The sequence below is a fragment of the Chelonia mydas genome, chromosome 8, assembly GCF_015237465.2.
Source record: "Chelonia mydas isolate rCheMyd1 chromosome 8, rCheMyd1.pri.v2, whole genome shotgun sequence".
Classification (NCBI taxonomy): domain Eukaryota; kingdom Metazoa; phylum Chordata; order Testudines; family Cheloniidae; genus Chelonia; species Chelonia mydas.
In genome coordinates this window covers 54921686-54937500 of record NC_057854.1, presented here as the reverse complement: position 1 = coordinate 54937500, position 15815 = coordinate 54921686, and the positions used below count along the sequence as shown (strand labels likewise).

Here is a 15815-nt window from a genome sequence, read left to right as displayed (position 1 = left end):
CCAGACACCACCAACACACTCTTATCAACCTCCTGGCTCCACTCTATACCCGCAGCATTCCACTTCTCCCCCTCACAGTCCAGCACTGTGGACTCGCACTATCCACAGCACGCAACACCCATCCCTCTGCAGTTTGGCCCTGCTGAAGTAAAGTACCCATTGCATTGTACTCCAGAGGAGAAGGTTGGATATGATCCCTGAACATACACAAATCTTTATCCATCCTGGTACCCCTTCTCCTCCTGGAACCTTCCCTTCCCCCATCCCCCTCACTGCTGATGGGGTTTTTGTTTGACTCTCTCCTCCAGTTGTTGTCTTTTATTAAAAGAATTGTTTTGGTTTGAAAGCAATCTTTATTCTATTAATTGAAAGCAAAAAGAGCACTTCAAGCAACATACAATTTAAACCCCCTTATTGCATCATGTGCACCAATCACCTCCTAGCATTACAAGCACTGCACTCCCAAGCATAGCAACAAATATTAGTGGCTTTCAGCTTCAAATTGCTGCCTCAAGGCATCCCTGATCCTTGTGGTCCCGTGCTGTGCCCCTCTAATACCCCTGGTCTCTGGATGCTCAAACTCAGCCTCCAGGCGCTGAGCCTCTGCGGCCCAGCCCTGAGTGAAGCTTTCACCCTTCCCTCTACAAATATGGAGCATACAGAACCCAGCTATAAGCATAGGAATATGGCCAGGTCCAGCTTCCCATAGAGGCAATGCCAGCGGGCTTTTAAATGGCACACTCAACAGTCATTCTGCACTTGCTCAGCCTGTTATTGAACCGCTCCTTGCTGCTGTTAAGTTGCCCTGTATATGGCTTCATAAGCCATGGCATTAAGGGATAGGCGGGGTGTCCCAGGATCACAATAGGCATTTTGACTTCCCCTACGGTGATCTTCTTGTCCAGGAAGACAGTCCTTGCTTGCAGCTTCCTGAACAGGCTAGTGTTCCAAAAGAAGCCTGCGTTAATGGCTGTGAAACGCCCACGGTGATCCACAAGTGCCTAGAGGACCACTGAGAAATATCCCTTGTGATTAATCTACTTGGTGGTTAGATGGTCTGGTGCCAGAATTGGAATATGCGTGCCATCTATCTTCCCTCCGCAGTTAGGGAAGCCCATTTGTGCAAAGCCATCCACTATGTTATGCATGTTGCCCAGAGTTACAGTCTTTCGGATCAGGATGCGATTAATGACCCTGCACACTTCTGTCAACACGAGTCCAACGGTCGACTTTCCCACTCCGAACTGGTTAGCAACCAATTGGTAGCAGTCTGGAGTAGTCAGCTTCCACAGTGCAATTGCCACGCCCTTCTCCAACAATAGGACAGCTCTCATTCTCATGTCCTTGCGCCGCAGGGCTGGGGCAAGCTTATCACACAGTCCCATGAATGTGGCTTTCCTCATACAAAAGTTCTGTAGCCACTGCTAGTCATCCCAGACATGCATGACGATGTGGTTCCACCACTCGATGCTTGTTTCCCGAGCCCCAAAGTGGCGTTCCACTGTGGTCAGCACCTCCATGAATGCCACAAGCAATCTTGTGTCGTAGCTACTACGTGTGGTGAGATCAATGTCGCACTCCTCTTCCCTTTGTAGTTTAAGGAATAACTCCACTGCCACTCATGACACGTTAGTCAGAGCGAGCAGCATACTGGTCAACAGTTCGGGATCTGTTCTTGCAGCCCAAAAGGCAGGGCGTGCAGTACACAAACCATTGAAAGATGGCTCCAAATGCGGACAGAAGCACAGGAATTTCTGGGATGCGAAGCAATGCATCACGGGGCATTGGGACAGGACAGAGGATGCCCCGCAACCCCCTCCGCCTTCCCATAAGTCTTAGCTGCAGAAGAGAAAGAGGTGTTCTGTGGGATAGCTGCCCAGAATGCGCCACCACGAATATTGCCGCAAGTGTGAACACACTATTGCACAGGCAGCTGGCAGTGTGAACACCCAACAGCAGTTTCATTTCTGCGCTCTCTGAGCAGCGCTGTAACTGCCGGCACTGTAACTTTGCCAGGGTAGACATGCCCAAATATTTTTTCAACATGTAGGTACTAATAGATTAATCAATTCATTTCTTAACCTTCTCTTTGTTAAGCTAAATAGGTTGAGCTTCTTTAATCTTTCACTAAAAGGTACTTTCTATTCCTTTAATTGTTCTCATGGCTCCTCTCTGAACCCTCTCCAATTTATCAACATCCTTCTTGAGGGCACCAGAATTTGACACAGTATTATGCATCCTTGCATTGCATTGGCCACAGCATCATATTAGGAGCTCATATTCAGGTGATTATCCACCATTCCCAAAATCTTTTTCAGAGTCAGTTCTTACCAGGATAATCCCCCATCTTGTAAGCATGGCCTACTTTCTTTTTCCTAGATGTACACATTTACATTTAGCCATATTAAAACATATATTGTTTGCTTGTGCCCAGTTTCCCAAGTGATCCAGATTGCTGTAAATCAGTGACTTATCCTCTTCATTATTTACCACTCCCCACAATTTGTGTCATCTGCAAACTTTATCAATTATGATTTTATATTTTGTTCCAGGTCACTAATAAAAATGTTATATAGTGTAAGGCCAAGAATTGACACCTGCAGGACCCCGCTAAGAAAACCTCCCATTCAATGACGACTTCCTATTAACAGTTACATTTTTAGATCTATCAGTGAGCCAGCTTTTAATCCTTTTAATATGTGCCATGTTAATTTTATGTTCTAGTTTTTTAATCAAAATGGCACATGGTACTTAGTCAAACACTTTACAGAAGTGTAAATATATCAACACCACTACCTTTATCAACCAAACTTGTAATCTCATAAAAAATTATGTCAAGTTATTTTGACAGGATCTGTTTTCCATAAACCCATGTTGATAGGCATTAATTATATTACCGTCTTTTATTTCCTTAGTAATCATGTTGTGTATCAGCCACTCCAGTATTTTGCCTGGGATCAGGCTGACGGGCCTATCTTTACCTGGGTCATCCAATTTACCCTTTTAAAATTTGGCACAACATTAGCTTTCTTCCAGTCTTCTGGGATTTCCCCAGTGCTCCAGAACCTATTGAATATCAAATTAATGATCCAACAAGCTCCTCATCCAGCTCTTTTAGGACCTTTGGATGCAAGGTATCTGGACTTAATGATTTTAAAATGTCTAACGTTAATTGCTACTGTTTAACCTCCTTCTGAGATATTAGTGCAGGGGTTCTCAAACTGGGGGCCATGACCCGTCGGGGTCTTGAGGTTATTACGTGGGGGGATGCGAGCTGCCAGCCTCCACCCCAAACCCTGCTTCACCTGCAGCATTTATAATAGTGTTAAATATTTTAAAAAGTGTTTTTAATTTATAAGGGGAGGTTGCACTCAGAGGTTTGCTGTGTGAAAGGGGTCACCAGTATAAAAGTTTGAGAACCACTGTATTAGTGGAAAGGCAAGAGTGTTGTCATGACATTTGATCTGACTAGATCATCTGTTTCCCTTCCTCCCCCCCATGGAAAACAGAAATATTTATTGAACATTTCTTCCCTTTCTGCATTATTATTAATAATTATACCATTTACATCTAACAGGGGCGCCATTTCAGATTTTGGAGGCGTGGCAACTTTAACTGTGATTCCAGGGGCTACTTGGGTACCTGAAAACACTCGTTTTTTTTGCTGATAATAACTTAGAAATTATTATTTGACAGGAGCACTGTATCTAATTCCCATATAAAGAAAGTAAGTTAAATAAATACTGACCCAATCAGCTCTAATACTAACATGTTCTGACACTTTGTGTCAATTCACTTAAGGGTCACTGGTTAGCTTTAAAATCTTAATGTATATTCTTACTTCGTTACTAACATTTGAATACAACAATTGCAACAACTGTAGAAAAATCTAGTGGATTACTTTCTATCACTTTTTTTCAGTTCACCAAGCTTGGAATAGATCATTTAACTTTTGGAAACATCCTACTAGGGCAAGGAGTTTAGACTGAGTTTAAACTGCACCTCAGGGTGTTACCTCCACTACAAATAATAGACTAGAATCTGATTTTAAACAAGAGTGAAAATGACACTTCAAGTCACTTTCACAGTGTTGCCAAACCCAAATGTTCCAAAATCATGAGTCAGGCTCACAAAAACCATGAGACTGGCTTTAAAATAATAAGATTATGTAAAATAGTAGATTTGGTGTTCTTTTTATTAGTCTTTGGCTTTTTGAGTCTTGAGGGTGTACCGGGTTAACATTTTGAAGCTTTCTCCACAGCCACAAGGGCTAGAAACTCACTTTTTCTTTAAGAATGAAGGCTGAAATCATCACATATTCACTTGACTCCAGGAGCTGGGACTTTAAGGAAAACAAGAATTATCAGAAAAACAACAAGGAGTCCGGTGGCACCTTAAAGACTAACAGATTTATTTGAGCATAAGCTTTCGTGGGTAAAAAACCCCACTTCTTCAGATGCATGGAGTGAAAATTACGGATGCAGACATAAATATACTGACACATGAAGGGAGTTACCTCACAAGTGGAGAACCAGTGTTGACAGGGCCAATTCGATCAGGATGGATGTAGTCCACTCCCAATAATAGATGAGTCCTATTATTGGGAGTGGACTACATCCATCCTGATCGAATTGGCCCTGTCAACACTGGTTCTCCACTTGTGAGGTAACTCCCTTCATGTGTCAGTATATTTATGTCTGCATCCGTAATTTTCACTCCATGCATCTGAAGAAGTGGGGTTTTTTACCCACGAAAGCTTATGCTCAAATAAATCTGTTAGTCTTTAAAGTGCCACCGGACTCCTTGTTGTTTTTGTGGATACAGACTAACATGGCTATCCTCTGATACTTGACACCATGCAAAATAATTATCATGACACTCATGACAAAATCATGAGAGTTAGCAACACTGCTTTCATTTTTGTTTAAAAGCTAATTACTTTCCAGAAGGTTTGAACACAACACTACAGTCATTGTGTTGCAGTTTTCACAGGAGAATATTTAAAACCAAACACAAAGAAAATTCCACATTTTAAAGTTGAGAAAAAAATTGAGACTTTTAAGGTATATCAGGGCCTGAAGGCAGGAAAGGAAAATAAACAGACACAGGAGCTCTTGGCAGCTCTTCCTCTTGAAAGAACGTTGGAGGGTCAATCTTCCAGTCCTTAATAAAGTAAAACTTCTATTGCCATCAGCACCTCCATTCATAGACATTAAAATCACAGTGAACATGTGATAACATTTGGTCAATAACTATACACTTCATACCTAAATATCTGAGCCATCTTATCCAGAGTTATACATCTAATACGCATTGGCTCAAGGACTACATTTTCTGGCATCGTCTGAGCAGTGCTAAACAAACAGATAGTGCCCAGTGAATTATACAGATAATGACAGTAATTGTCAACTTTATGGACTCTGTGGATGCAATTTCTCTTCTTTGTTCTGCAGTTGGCCTGAATACAACTGAAACCCTAAGAATTTGAGGCCTAAACACATCTGATATTCATACAACAATTCCTTCCTCTTCTCTAACTCTGAATAAAAAATGACAAAACAAAATGGTATTTCAGTGAAAATCTAAAATTGCACAGCAAGCATTGCTCTGCAACTCAATCTGGGGCAGGACATGCCACCCGTTGCATCTGATTATTTTCTTTCTTTCTTTCTTACCACTATGCTGCTTTTCATACTGTCAACCATGATATCCTTCCCACTCACCTGGGACCAACTGCTGGAGTCTCCGAGAACTAGCCTTCTTGGTTTTGCTCCCATCTATCAGAGCCCTCTCTTCTGTAGCATGCAGCAGAGGGATAGGCTGGTACAGTGGATAGGGAGCTAGCCCTGAGAGACCTGAGTTCTATTCCCCCCACAGACTTCCTGTTTGACCTTAGGGACAGGGTTTCAAAGGTTTTTAGGCACCCAAAGATGCAGCTAGGCATGGGAAGTACAAAGCATCTAACCTTTAAAAATCCCTCTAAGTGCCTAAATACCTTTGAAAATCTGGCCTTTAGTTTCTCTGTGCCTCAGTGCCCCATCTGTACAATGGGGATAACAGCACTGCTCTACCTCACCAAGGGGCTGTGATGTGAGACGCTCAGATACTATGGTGATGTGGCCACATAAGTACTACAGGTAGAGTGGGAACTTCTGTATACCACAGCTGTCCCATCCCTGGGTTTTGGGCCCTTCTTTTCACCTACATCCCTCACATCTCCCTCTTTTCTGAATGTAAACTTGGCTTGGAGGGCTTGGCTGTATTTCTTCTGAGTCTCCTACAGACTCAGGGGGAGGGGATTTCTTCAATACCCCCACCCCCTGCAGTGGGATTCCTGTTTTACAGGTTCATCTAATGACTTCCAGATCCTTAATTTAATTACCAGCCTTTTCTTATCTTAATCACCCTGTCTCTGTTCTAAGCAAAATACTGACTCTCTGCTCCAGGGGCACAAGCTGGGAGAAGCATCTCTCTGCAGAACTCACAATCCCCACTTATGCTGTGCAGTTAAGAGCGCCCCGCCTGGGAGCACACCTCCTGTACAAAATTCAGGATTCTTATTGTCCTAAACTCTGGGTGCCACAGATTTCTCCATGTGTCCCTTTGCTTTCCTTTTTCATTTTCTACAATTCATGGCTTCTGATTTATATTCATTACTATCAACTTCCCATTTCTTCATATATTTATATCTGCCTTCACTTCCCCTCTAAATCAGGTTATTTACATAAGCACAAAGTTAGTGTGAAATCCTATTTTTCAGAGTTAGTGCTTTACGCTAAAGCCATGCAACTTGACTTGAACCGGATGGGACCCAACTGGAAGTGTGGGATCAGGTGGGAAAACAATTGGACTCTGATGGGTTTAGTTGACTCTCTTCCTGCTCGTGACAGGTTTCAGAGAAGCAGCCATGTTAGTCTGTATTCGCAAAAAGAAAAGGAGTACTTGTGGCACCTTAGAGACTAACAAATTTATTTGAGCATAAGCTTTCGTGAGCTACAGCTCACCAGATGAAGTGAGCTGTAGCTCACGAAAGCTTATGCTCAAATAAATTTGTTAGTCTCTAAGGTGCCACAAGTACTCCTTTTCTTCCTGCTCGTGGTGTCAGCACAGTGGCAGCTGCGTGCCCTGCTCCAGCCTGCTACCACCACTTCACTGCACTGTGTGTGCCTACTGAGGAGCTGCGGCACCTCTCACTCGGCAACATGCATAGGGTGCAGCAACGGGCAGCAGTTGGCAGGAGCAGAGCATACAGCCACTGGCAGTGGCACAGCCAGCTGCTATCATGCTGAGACCATGGGCAATGGTGACTCAAGTTCAGGGAGAACAAACAGGTCAGAAAAACGACATGATGCTCTTGATGTCAGGCCTAAAAATTAGTCCTGAACAGACCTCTCTACTTTATATTTGCTTTGCCTTGTTGTAAATGACTACTGACAGTGCAAGGTGTTGGAAAACCTGGCCCATGGTCTGCTCACCTCTGGCAGAACCAATGCAGTCTGAACCAGTTTGTCCCCACTCTGGATAGGAAGTTGCACCAGTTCAGATAGTTGTCTTAACTCTGTCTGACAATGCAGTTCCTAATGGTTTACAACAAATTAAATGCTCCACTTCTAAGCTCACTTTTTATTAAGCTTTTCTTAATAATTTATTTTGGTGTATCATATTGTGTAGTTTTTTGAGTGCAATAACCTGTACTTTTATCCTGAAAGCTCAAACAATTCATCCTCTCAGTTTTGCACTTCAGTTCCAGCATTCAAATACGGCTTCTATTGCTGCATGAACTGACTACACAATTGTACCAGTTGCTAATTATTTTGGTTTTTAGCAATTTAGACATGAAGACTAAATCAGTTTTAGCACACGTAACACATTTAGTCACATCTCATTTGAATTTCGCACATGTATTAATTTTATATATATGATGGAATTTCTCCTCCATTCCCCCTCCGCTTATTTAATTGATAAACAATATAAGAACATATCCCCAAATAGCTAGAATCTTTCCCTTTGCCTGTGTACTTTCCACTTATAAAAGCTGGCTGCTAAATAATAGGACTTTCACGAAGCATTGGAATCTCTTTCAATAACTGGCTCCTACCACTTGCAAACAGTTAACCTTTTTTACATGGGTGGTGGGTGAACACTCGCTTTGGGGAGGCTAGCCCGCCGGCTGCGTCCCTTACGCCCGACCCCATCCCCGTAACAGGAGGAGCCTTGAGGGGGGGCCCCCCCGTGACTGCAGGAGCCCCAGGGCTGCCCACCCCAGCCACGCAGGGCCAAGCCACCCTGTCATAAATATAAAGGGAAGGGTAAACCCCTTTAAAATCCCTCCTGGCCAGAGGAAATCTCCTCTCACCTGTAAAGGGTTAAGAAGCTAAAGGTAACCTCGCTGGCACCTGACCAAAATGACCAATGAGGAGACAAGATACTTTCAAAAGCTGGGAGGAGGGAGAGAAACAAAGGGTCTGTGTGTCTGTCTATATTCTGTCTTTGCCGGGGATAGACCAGGAATGGAGTCTTAGAACTTTTAGTAAGTAATCTAGCTAGGTACGTGTTAGATTATGATTTCTTTAAATGGCTGAGAAAAGAATTGTGCTGAATAGAATAACTATTTCTGTCTGTGTATCTTTTTTGTAACTTAAGGTTTTGCCTAGAGGGGTTCTCTCTGTTTTGAATCTAATTACCCTGTAAGGTATCTACCATCCTGATTTTACAGGGGGGATTTCTTATTTCTAATTACTTCTATTTTTATTAAAAGTCTTCTTGTAAGAAAACTGAATGCTTTTTCATTGTTCTCAGATCCAAGGGTTTGGGTCTGTGGTCACCTATGCAAATTGGTGAGGCTTTTTATCCAACATTTCCCAGGAAAGGGGGGGGTGCAAGTGTTGGGAGGATTGTTCATTGTTCTTAGGATCCAAGGGTCTGGGTCTGTAGTCACCTAGGCAAATTGGTGAGGCTTTTTACCAAACCTTGTCCAGAAAGTGGGGTGCAAGGTTTTGGGAAGTATTTTGGGGGGAAAGACGTGTCCAAACAGCTCTTCCCCAGTAACCAGTATTTGTTTGGTGGTGGTAGCGGCCAATCCAAGGACAAAGGGTGGAATATTTTGTACCTTGGGGAAGTTTTGACCTAAGCTGGTAAAGATAAGCTTAGGAGGTTTTTCATGCAGGTCCCCACATCTGTACCCTAGAGTTCAGAGTGGGGGAGGAACCTTGACACACCCCCTAGCCCCACTGAGCGCCGGGCCGAGCTGCCCGGCCACACCAGGCCAACCTGGGCCGAGACGCCCCCGGCCGGGCTGCACCCCGGCCCCCGCAAGCGCCAGGCCGGCCCCCGCAAGCGCCAGGCCAGCCCCAGCCATGCCAAGCCGGGGTGCCGAGGAGGAGGGATGCAGCAAGCAATGGCAGGCAGGCAGCAGCAGACGGTGGGGGCTCGGGGAAGGAGAAGGGGCAGGGCCACTGTGGCTTAGCCTTCCCTGGCCTATTATAGCTGCCACCCATGATCATTTATCATTATTAAGCTAACCCACTGCGTTTGGACTCTGAGCCTCTCCCATCAAATTCTCTAAATTCATTTCTTGGCCTCCATCTCCAGTGCCCGCGCCCCCCCCCTTTGAATTCCTCTACGTGTGTTATTTTAAAGTATTAAGTACTAATTAGCTATATTTTAAAATAGATTCCTGTAGTTTGGATACCTTATTCTTGTCTGCTTTATGGGTTTCTGGTCTGACAGGGGTTTTCTGTCTTTGTTTTCATTCCCTGTGCACTCATCTTAGGCTCTACCATCTGCCAGAAAGTAAAATTTACTTCATCATCTGTAAAAGCAGCAAAGAGTCCTGTGGCACCTTATAGACTAACAGACTATTGGAGCATAAGCTTTCGTGGGTGAATACCCACTTTGTCGGATGCATGTTCATCATCTGTATTTTCTCCAAATGCTTCACTGTATTCTTTTGGCCACAGATCCTAAATTCCAAAGGAATGTTTTCTTCTTTTGGATCGTACAAACTATAAAAATGGTTTTGAAAAATAAACAGCAGTTTAAAAGGGAATCCCCATTTATAGCAGATGTCTCTCCTATCTCTGTAATATCTTGTAGTTCCTATCTTAAAGAAAATGCAATGAAGGGGAGAGAAATTATGTCACGTTACAACATTTTTGCCTAGATTAGAACCATCTAGTTTGAGGGTATGTCTGCACTGCAGATAAAGGTGTGACTGTATCACAGGTAGGCACACCTATGCTTATTTGAGGCTAGCTAACGTGAGTAACAATAGTAATGTAGACATAGCAGCACAGCTTAACAACCAGAGTACAGACACAAGTCCCCAAAGTGCTTGTACTCTGGTTGCTAGACCATGCTGAAGCCCATCCTTCTATATCATTGCTGCTGCTATTACCCATACTATCTAGAATAACGCTAGCACAGGTATGCCTACGCATGCTATGATCACATCTTCACTTGCAGTGTAGACATACACTGAGTCCTCGATCCAAAGTAATGTTTATCCAAATTTTGTTTAATAACCTATATCAGTTTTGTAAAATTCTACTTGCCCAGGATAAATAACTTAATTTTTGACAAGCAAGTGAAATATAAATATTTCATTAACATCAGACTCTCCATGTTCAGGGTGGGTGAGTAGATTTTTCTGTCGGAGGTAATAAATTTTCCTGGCTGTTTTTCAAAAATGAGATGTAGGCACCCTGAGTTACGCTCCTCTCTCCAAAGTCACTGCAATCCTTTTCGTATGTGATATGTAGCGGGAAAGAATGGGAAACTGAAACCATAATTAACACATCGTTCAAATGTTATATAAACAAGTTGATTGGTTTCTGTTTTTTTGTTTTTAAGATGGCGTGGTTGTGTCTGGAAAAATGGATAACAAACTAGATGTGTACATGTCTGAAGCAGAAATGAAAAACAAAGAGGAAAGAACAGAACAAGAGTCTATAAGGGAGTCTGATAGTACTATTTTGGATGCCTCATCTGATTCTCCAAGAGGTTTGCTAATAAACTGCAGGAATCTTTATAGTAAGGGAGGGGGAAAGGATGTGAAATGTCATAGTACAGGTTGTGCTCCAGTTTCTGTTTCAGCCACAAATATATACTGATACACAGAAAAGGCTGTACTCCCTCTGACGCCCTGGATTTCAGATGTTTTTCATCTGAGCTGGCATTTTCCCCTGAATCATTTCTAGAAATCTCTTCTAAGGCGCTTACTGACACAGGAGCATAAAACAAGTCATGTTGTGAAAGAGCTGGGGTCTGCATCCATATTGTAACTGAAAGTGCCACCTTTTTCATTCTCTTGGTTCAGATCCATGACAGTGACTAGAGAAAGGCATTGTATTGAGCACAGAACTGGGAGCTAGAAATTTCTGGGTTGTAATTCCAGTTCCAACACTTACGAGCTCCCTGGCCTTGGGCAAGTAATGTAATCCCTGCTTCAGTTTCCCTACCTCATAAGGTGCTGTGAAGTTTAAGGTTTTTAAAAGGTTTTAAAAGTGGAAAACCACTATAAAGTCAAGTATTATAATGAATCTGGGTCTCCTGTGTCAGAGCCGCGCAATACAGTATGTAAAGGCAACAGCCAGACTGGTTATCTGTCAGTAAGGAATGGTGCCGAATTTAGTAAAAGCAAGAGAAGTTGTGAGTATTTGAAAGGTTTCAGAGGAGCAGCCATGTTAGTCTGTATCCGCAAAAAGAACAGGAGTACTTGGGGCACCTTAGAGACTAACTAATTTATTAGAGCATAAGCTTTTGTGGGCTACAGCCCACTTCATCAGATGCATAGAATGGAACATATAGCATGAAGATATATGCATACAGAGAAGGTGGAAGTTGACGTACAAACTGTAAGAAGCTAATTAATTAAGATGAGCTATTATCAGCATGAGAAAAAAACTTTTGTAGTGATAATCAAGATAGCCCAGACAGTTGACAAGAAGGCAGTCAGACAGTTGACAAGAAGATGTGAGAATACTTAACATGGGAATCCACAAATAAAAGATGTAAACGTGTGAAATTCTTCAGTTTAGCTTTTTGAATATCTTTAACAAACAAAAACATGGGTTAAGTATCCTCACACCTTTTTGTCAACTGTCTAAATGGGCCATCTTGATTATCACTACAAAAAGTATTTTTTCTCCTGCTGATAATAGCTCATTTTAATTAATTAGCCTCTTACAGTTTGTATGGCAACTTCCACCTTCTCTGTATGTGTGTGCATATAAGTATATATATATCTTCTTACTGTATGTTCCATTCTGTGCATCCGATGAAGTGGGCTGTAGCCCACAAAAGCTTATGCTCTAATAAATTTGTTAGTCTCTAAAGTGCCACAAGTACTCCTGTTCTTTTTGAGTATTTGAAAGTAATTTTAGAGGGAGTTAATCTCAACCCTGCCAGAAAAACAGCCCAGAAATGGATGAGGGATTTGAGGTGTATAATGTGCCATGGTTGTATTAATAATTGTACTTTGTACTAATATAGTAAAGTATATCTGTGATATATTGGGCTTGCCAAACAGCTCATAGGACAGTTTTGCATTTGCATACCACATTTTTCATGATGTGCTCTCAGTCTATGGAATGGCATCAGCAAAGAATCCACAAATATAAGATGTAAACATTGTGTGAAATTCTTCAGTTTAGCTTTTTGAATATCTTTAAAAAACAAAAATAAATAAATCTGGAACATGTAGGAATTCAGATAAGTTATTCCATTCTGTCTATAGCACTTTCATCAGATTTAAGTTTTAAAGATGAAGAATACAAAATATTATTCCAGCTGGCACAAGACTCCCTCTCAGCTAGCATTAGAATTGAAGTGGCTGACAGAAGAACAATATGAACTGAAAAGTAACTGGGATGTGAAAGCAGAAGTGTTTAACTTGAAAATCTCTTTAACTTTTAGAGAAACATATTTCAATTCAAAGACAGCTTGCTGATCTAGAGAAACTAGCTGACCTGAGTGAAGGTGAGTTTACCTCAGCTGTTACCCAGAACACAGATCAACATGTTGCAGGTATTTACATTCTTCTTTTTAATTTATTTTAAAAAATTGTCATTTTTTTTTGTACTCGAGTGTTTGAGTCTTCAAGTTTGGAAGTTTTGTGTTTTTTTTTAAATTGCTTACTGTTTTTGCCCACCATTTAGCTAACGTCAGTTCCCACTTCATGTACCCCATTCTTAATGAAACAGGAAAGGCCCCAGTGGCTCCATTTTTATTTTTCTCTCAGCATAGTAGCATCAAAACTGTCATGAACGTACATAGCTAAGAAAATTGTGTTACCCTGTTGGCCTACAGCTAGAAGTTATGCTCAAACATTGTTTTCTAGTGTCATGCCAGAGGGGTGATCAATATATTCCTTGGTAAATACATATATTGTTTGAAATTAAAAGAATAAGATTATTATTTGAATAGTTGTCCTCTTTGCAGCTGTTATTTCACTGTCTGGCTTGCCTCAAAGCATTTTTACTTGTAACTGTTACCTCCCCAGGAAGCATCGTGGCCAGAAAACATTGGAAGGTTATTCTCAGTATTCTTTTCAGGACCGTAGCTGTTGTCCTGAATTTAAGGGTTGTATATACCCCAGAATATGATCAAACTAATTGCAATCATATTATGTGCACTCACCCACTATAAAGTAATAAAACAAAACACCACATAGTTAAGGGTGAATTTAAAAACAGGCTTCCAAAAGCAAGGTCATAATTATTTGGCAGTTTCTGCTATTCAAAATTTAAAAAAAAAAAAAAAAAAAAAAAAAAAAGTCAACGACTAAAACAAACAAAAAAAATGGATAAAAAAACCTTAAATCTAGTCACCTCTAATATTAAAAGTTTATTAAAAAATTTAAAAAGTAATAATTTAGTAGGCTCACTATAGCCTATACGTTTTATAAAAAATAATTATAAATAAATTAGCTAATAAAATATACTTTAAAACACACCTCTAAAGCCATATTAAAAAATATTTTTCCTAATACCTTTTCTCCATGGTGGGTAAGCAACTGGCCACTGTGAACCTGCTGTTAATTACCTAATACAGTTGCATGTATGAATCATATGTCAGATCAGAATAAGACTCTGAAAGCTGGATTTTTATTTCAGGGTGGCATTTGAGTTATTCTGAATACCTTCAGTACCAATGGATTCTTATACAAATTAATCATCACATCCCTGACTTTAATGTTTCTAGAATTGTTGCTTTAACATAGACTACAGAAAATGATTTATTCTAAAGAAGGGATTTAAGAGTCTTGTCTGAAAGTTTGTTTTGGAGATTCGGAGAAGAGAGAGAAAGCAGACTCTAGCACTAAACAAAGTAGGGGCACTGCCAGCAGATCGAGGGACGTGATCGTTCCCCTCTATTCGACATTGGTGAGGCCTCATCTGGAGTACTAAGTCCAGTTTGGGGCCCCACACTATAAGAAGGATGTGGAAAAATTGGAAAGAGTCCAGCGGAGGGCAACAAAAATGATTATGGGGCTGGAGCACATGACTTATGAGGAGAGGCTGAGGGAACTGGGATTGTTTAGTCTGCTGAAGAGAAGAATGAGGGGGGATTTGATACCTGCTTTCAACTACCTGAAAGGGGGTTCTAAAGAGGATGGATCTAGACTGTTCTCAGTGGTAGCAGATGACAGAACGAGGAGTAATGGTCTCAAGTTGCAGTGGGTGAGGTTTAGGTTGGATATTAGGAAAAACTTTTTCACTAGAAGGGTGGTGAAGCACTGGAATGGGTTTCCTAGGAAGGTGGTGGAATCTCCTTCCTTAGAGGTTTTTAAGGCCCGGCTTGACAAAGCCCTGGCTGGGATGATTTAGTTGGTGTTGGTCCTGCTTTGAGCTGGGGGTTGGACTAGATGACCTCCAAAGGTCCCTTCCAACCCTGATCTTCTATGATTAATGTGTTTTTTTAAAAGATTTTGCTTGAAGTGTAGTTACTCTGAAATGAGGAAAATGGCACTGTGTGGGGCTCCATGGGTATTGTGTCTCAATGACTTCCTGATGAAATTTACAAGTAAAATTTCCCCCCACCTCCGAGCTTGGTAAACTCAACCTGGAAACTGAAAGTCAAACTGGGTTCTTTCTGCCTTGTGCATCAATAATAGCAAAAGTTGTATAGTTAGAACTGTGTAATTCTCTGATTGATGTCCATGCCAGAAATATCTAACTCATGCTCCTGAATCTGTATTTACATGGCTCATTAGCAATGTTCCCTCTAATTTTTGACAGGCCATGTGTGCAAAAAATTTCTTCTGTACAAATTTTTGTGCGTGCAGTGTTTCACCATGTGCGTGGGGTTTAGGATCTGTGTGTGCGCACGCGTAAAGCTTAGAGGGAACAGTGCTCATGAGTAAAAAGTAGCAAAAACTTAGTTTGTCAGTAACTAGATATGAATCTGAGTACACAGAGAGAAGATGAGTTGAGTAAGAACATGTCAGAAAAATGACTGTGTAAATGACATTAGCCACACTTTGAAATATTATTTGATGAGCAATTCACTGAGAGTGGATTGGGTTGAAAAAATTATTATTTATTTGTATTGTGGTAGTGCTTAGGAAGCTCTACAAACACACAACAAAAAGATGGCCCCTGCCCCAAGGAGCTATCAGTCTTAAGTATAAGACAAGAGGCAACAAGTAGATAGAGCATCATGAATAAAACAAAAATTAGAAAATGTTGTTGGAGGTTTTAAAGGGCATACGATACCTGCATGAATGGCATTTTGGGATTATAAACTTAAATATGTCTGAATTTACAGAGCTTAATCTTTTATTAGACAAAAACACAATTCTACCTGTACTAGAT

At 41.3% G+C, this 15815-nt stretch overlaps 1 protein-coding gene across 1 annotated transcript in view; it reads left to right on the top strand.

Annotated features, from left to right (window-relative positions):
- Positions 1 to 15815, top strand: part of TRMT1L (tRNA methyltransferase 1 like) — a 51202-nt gene that overhangs the window by 6498 nt on the left and 28889 nt on the right. Inside the window, 2 exon segments of the mRNA XM_007056700.4 lie at positions 10852 to 11001; positions 12916 to 13026. Coding sequence (XP_007056762.3) covers positions 10852 to 11001; positions 12916 to 13026 — 261 coding nt within the window.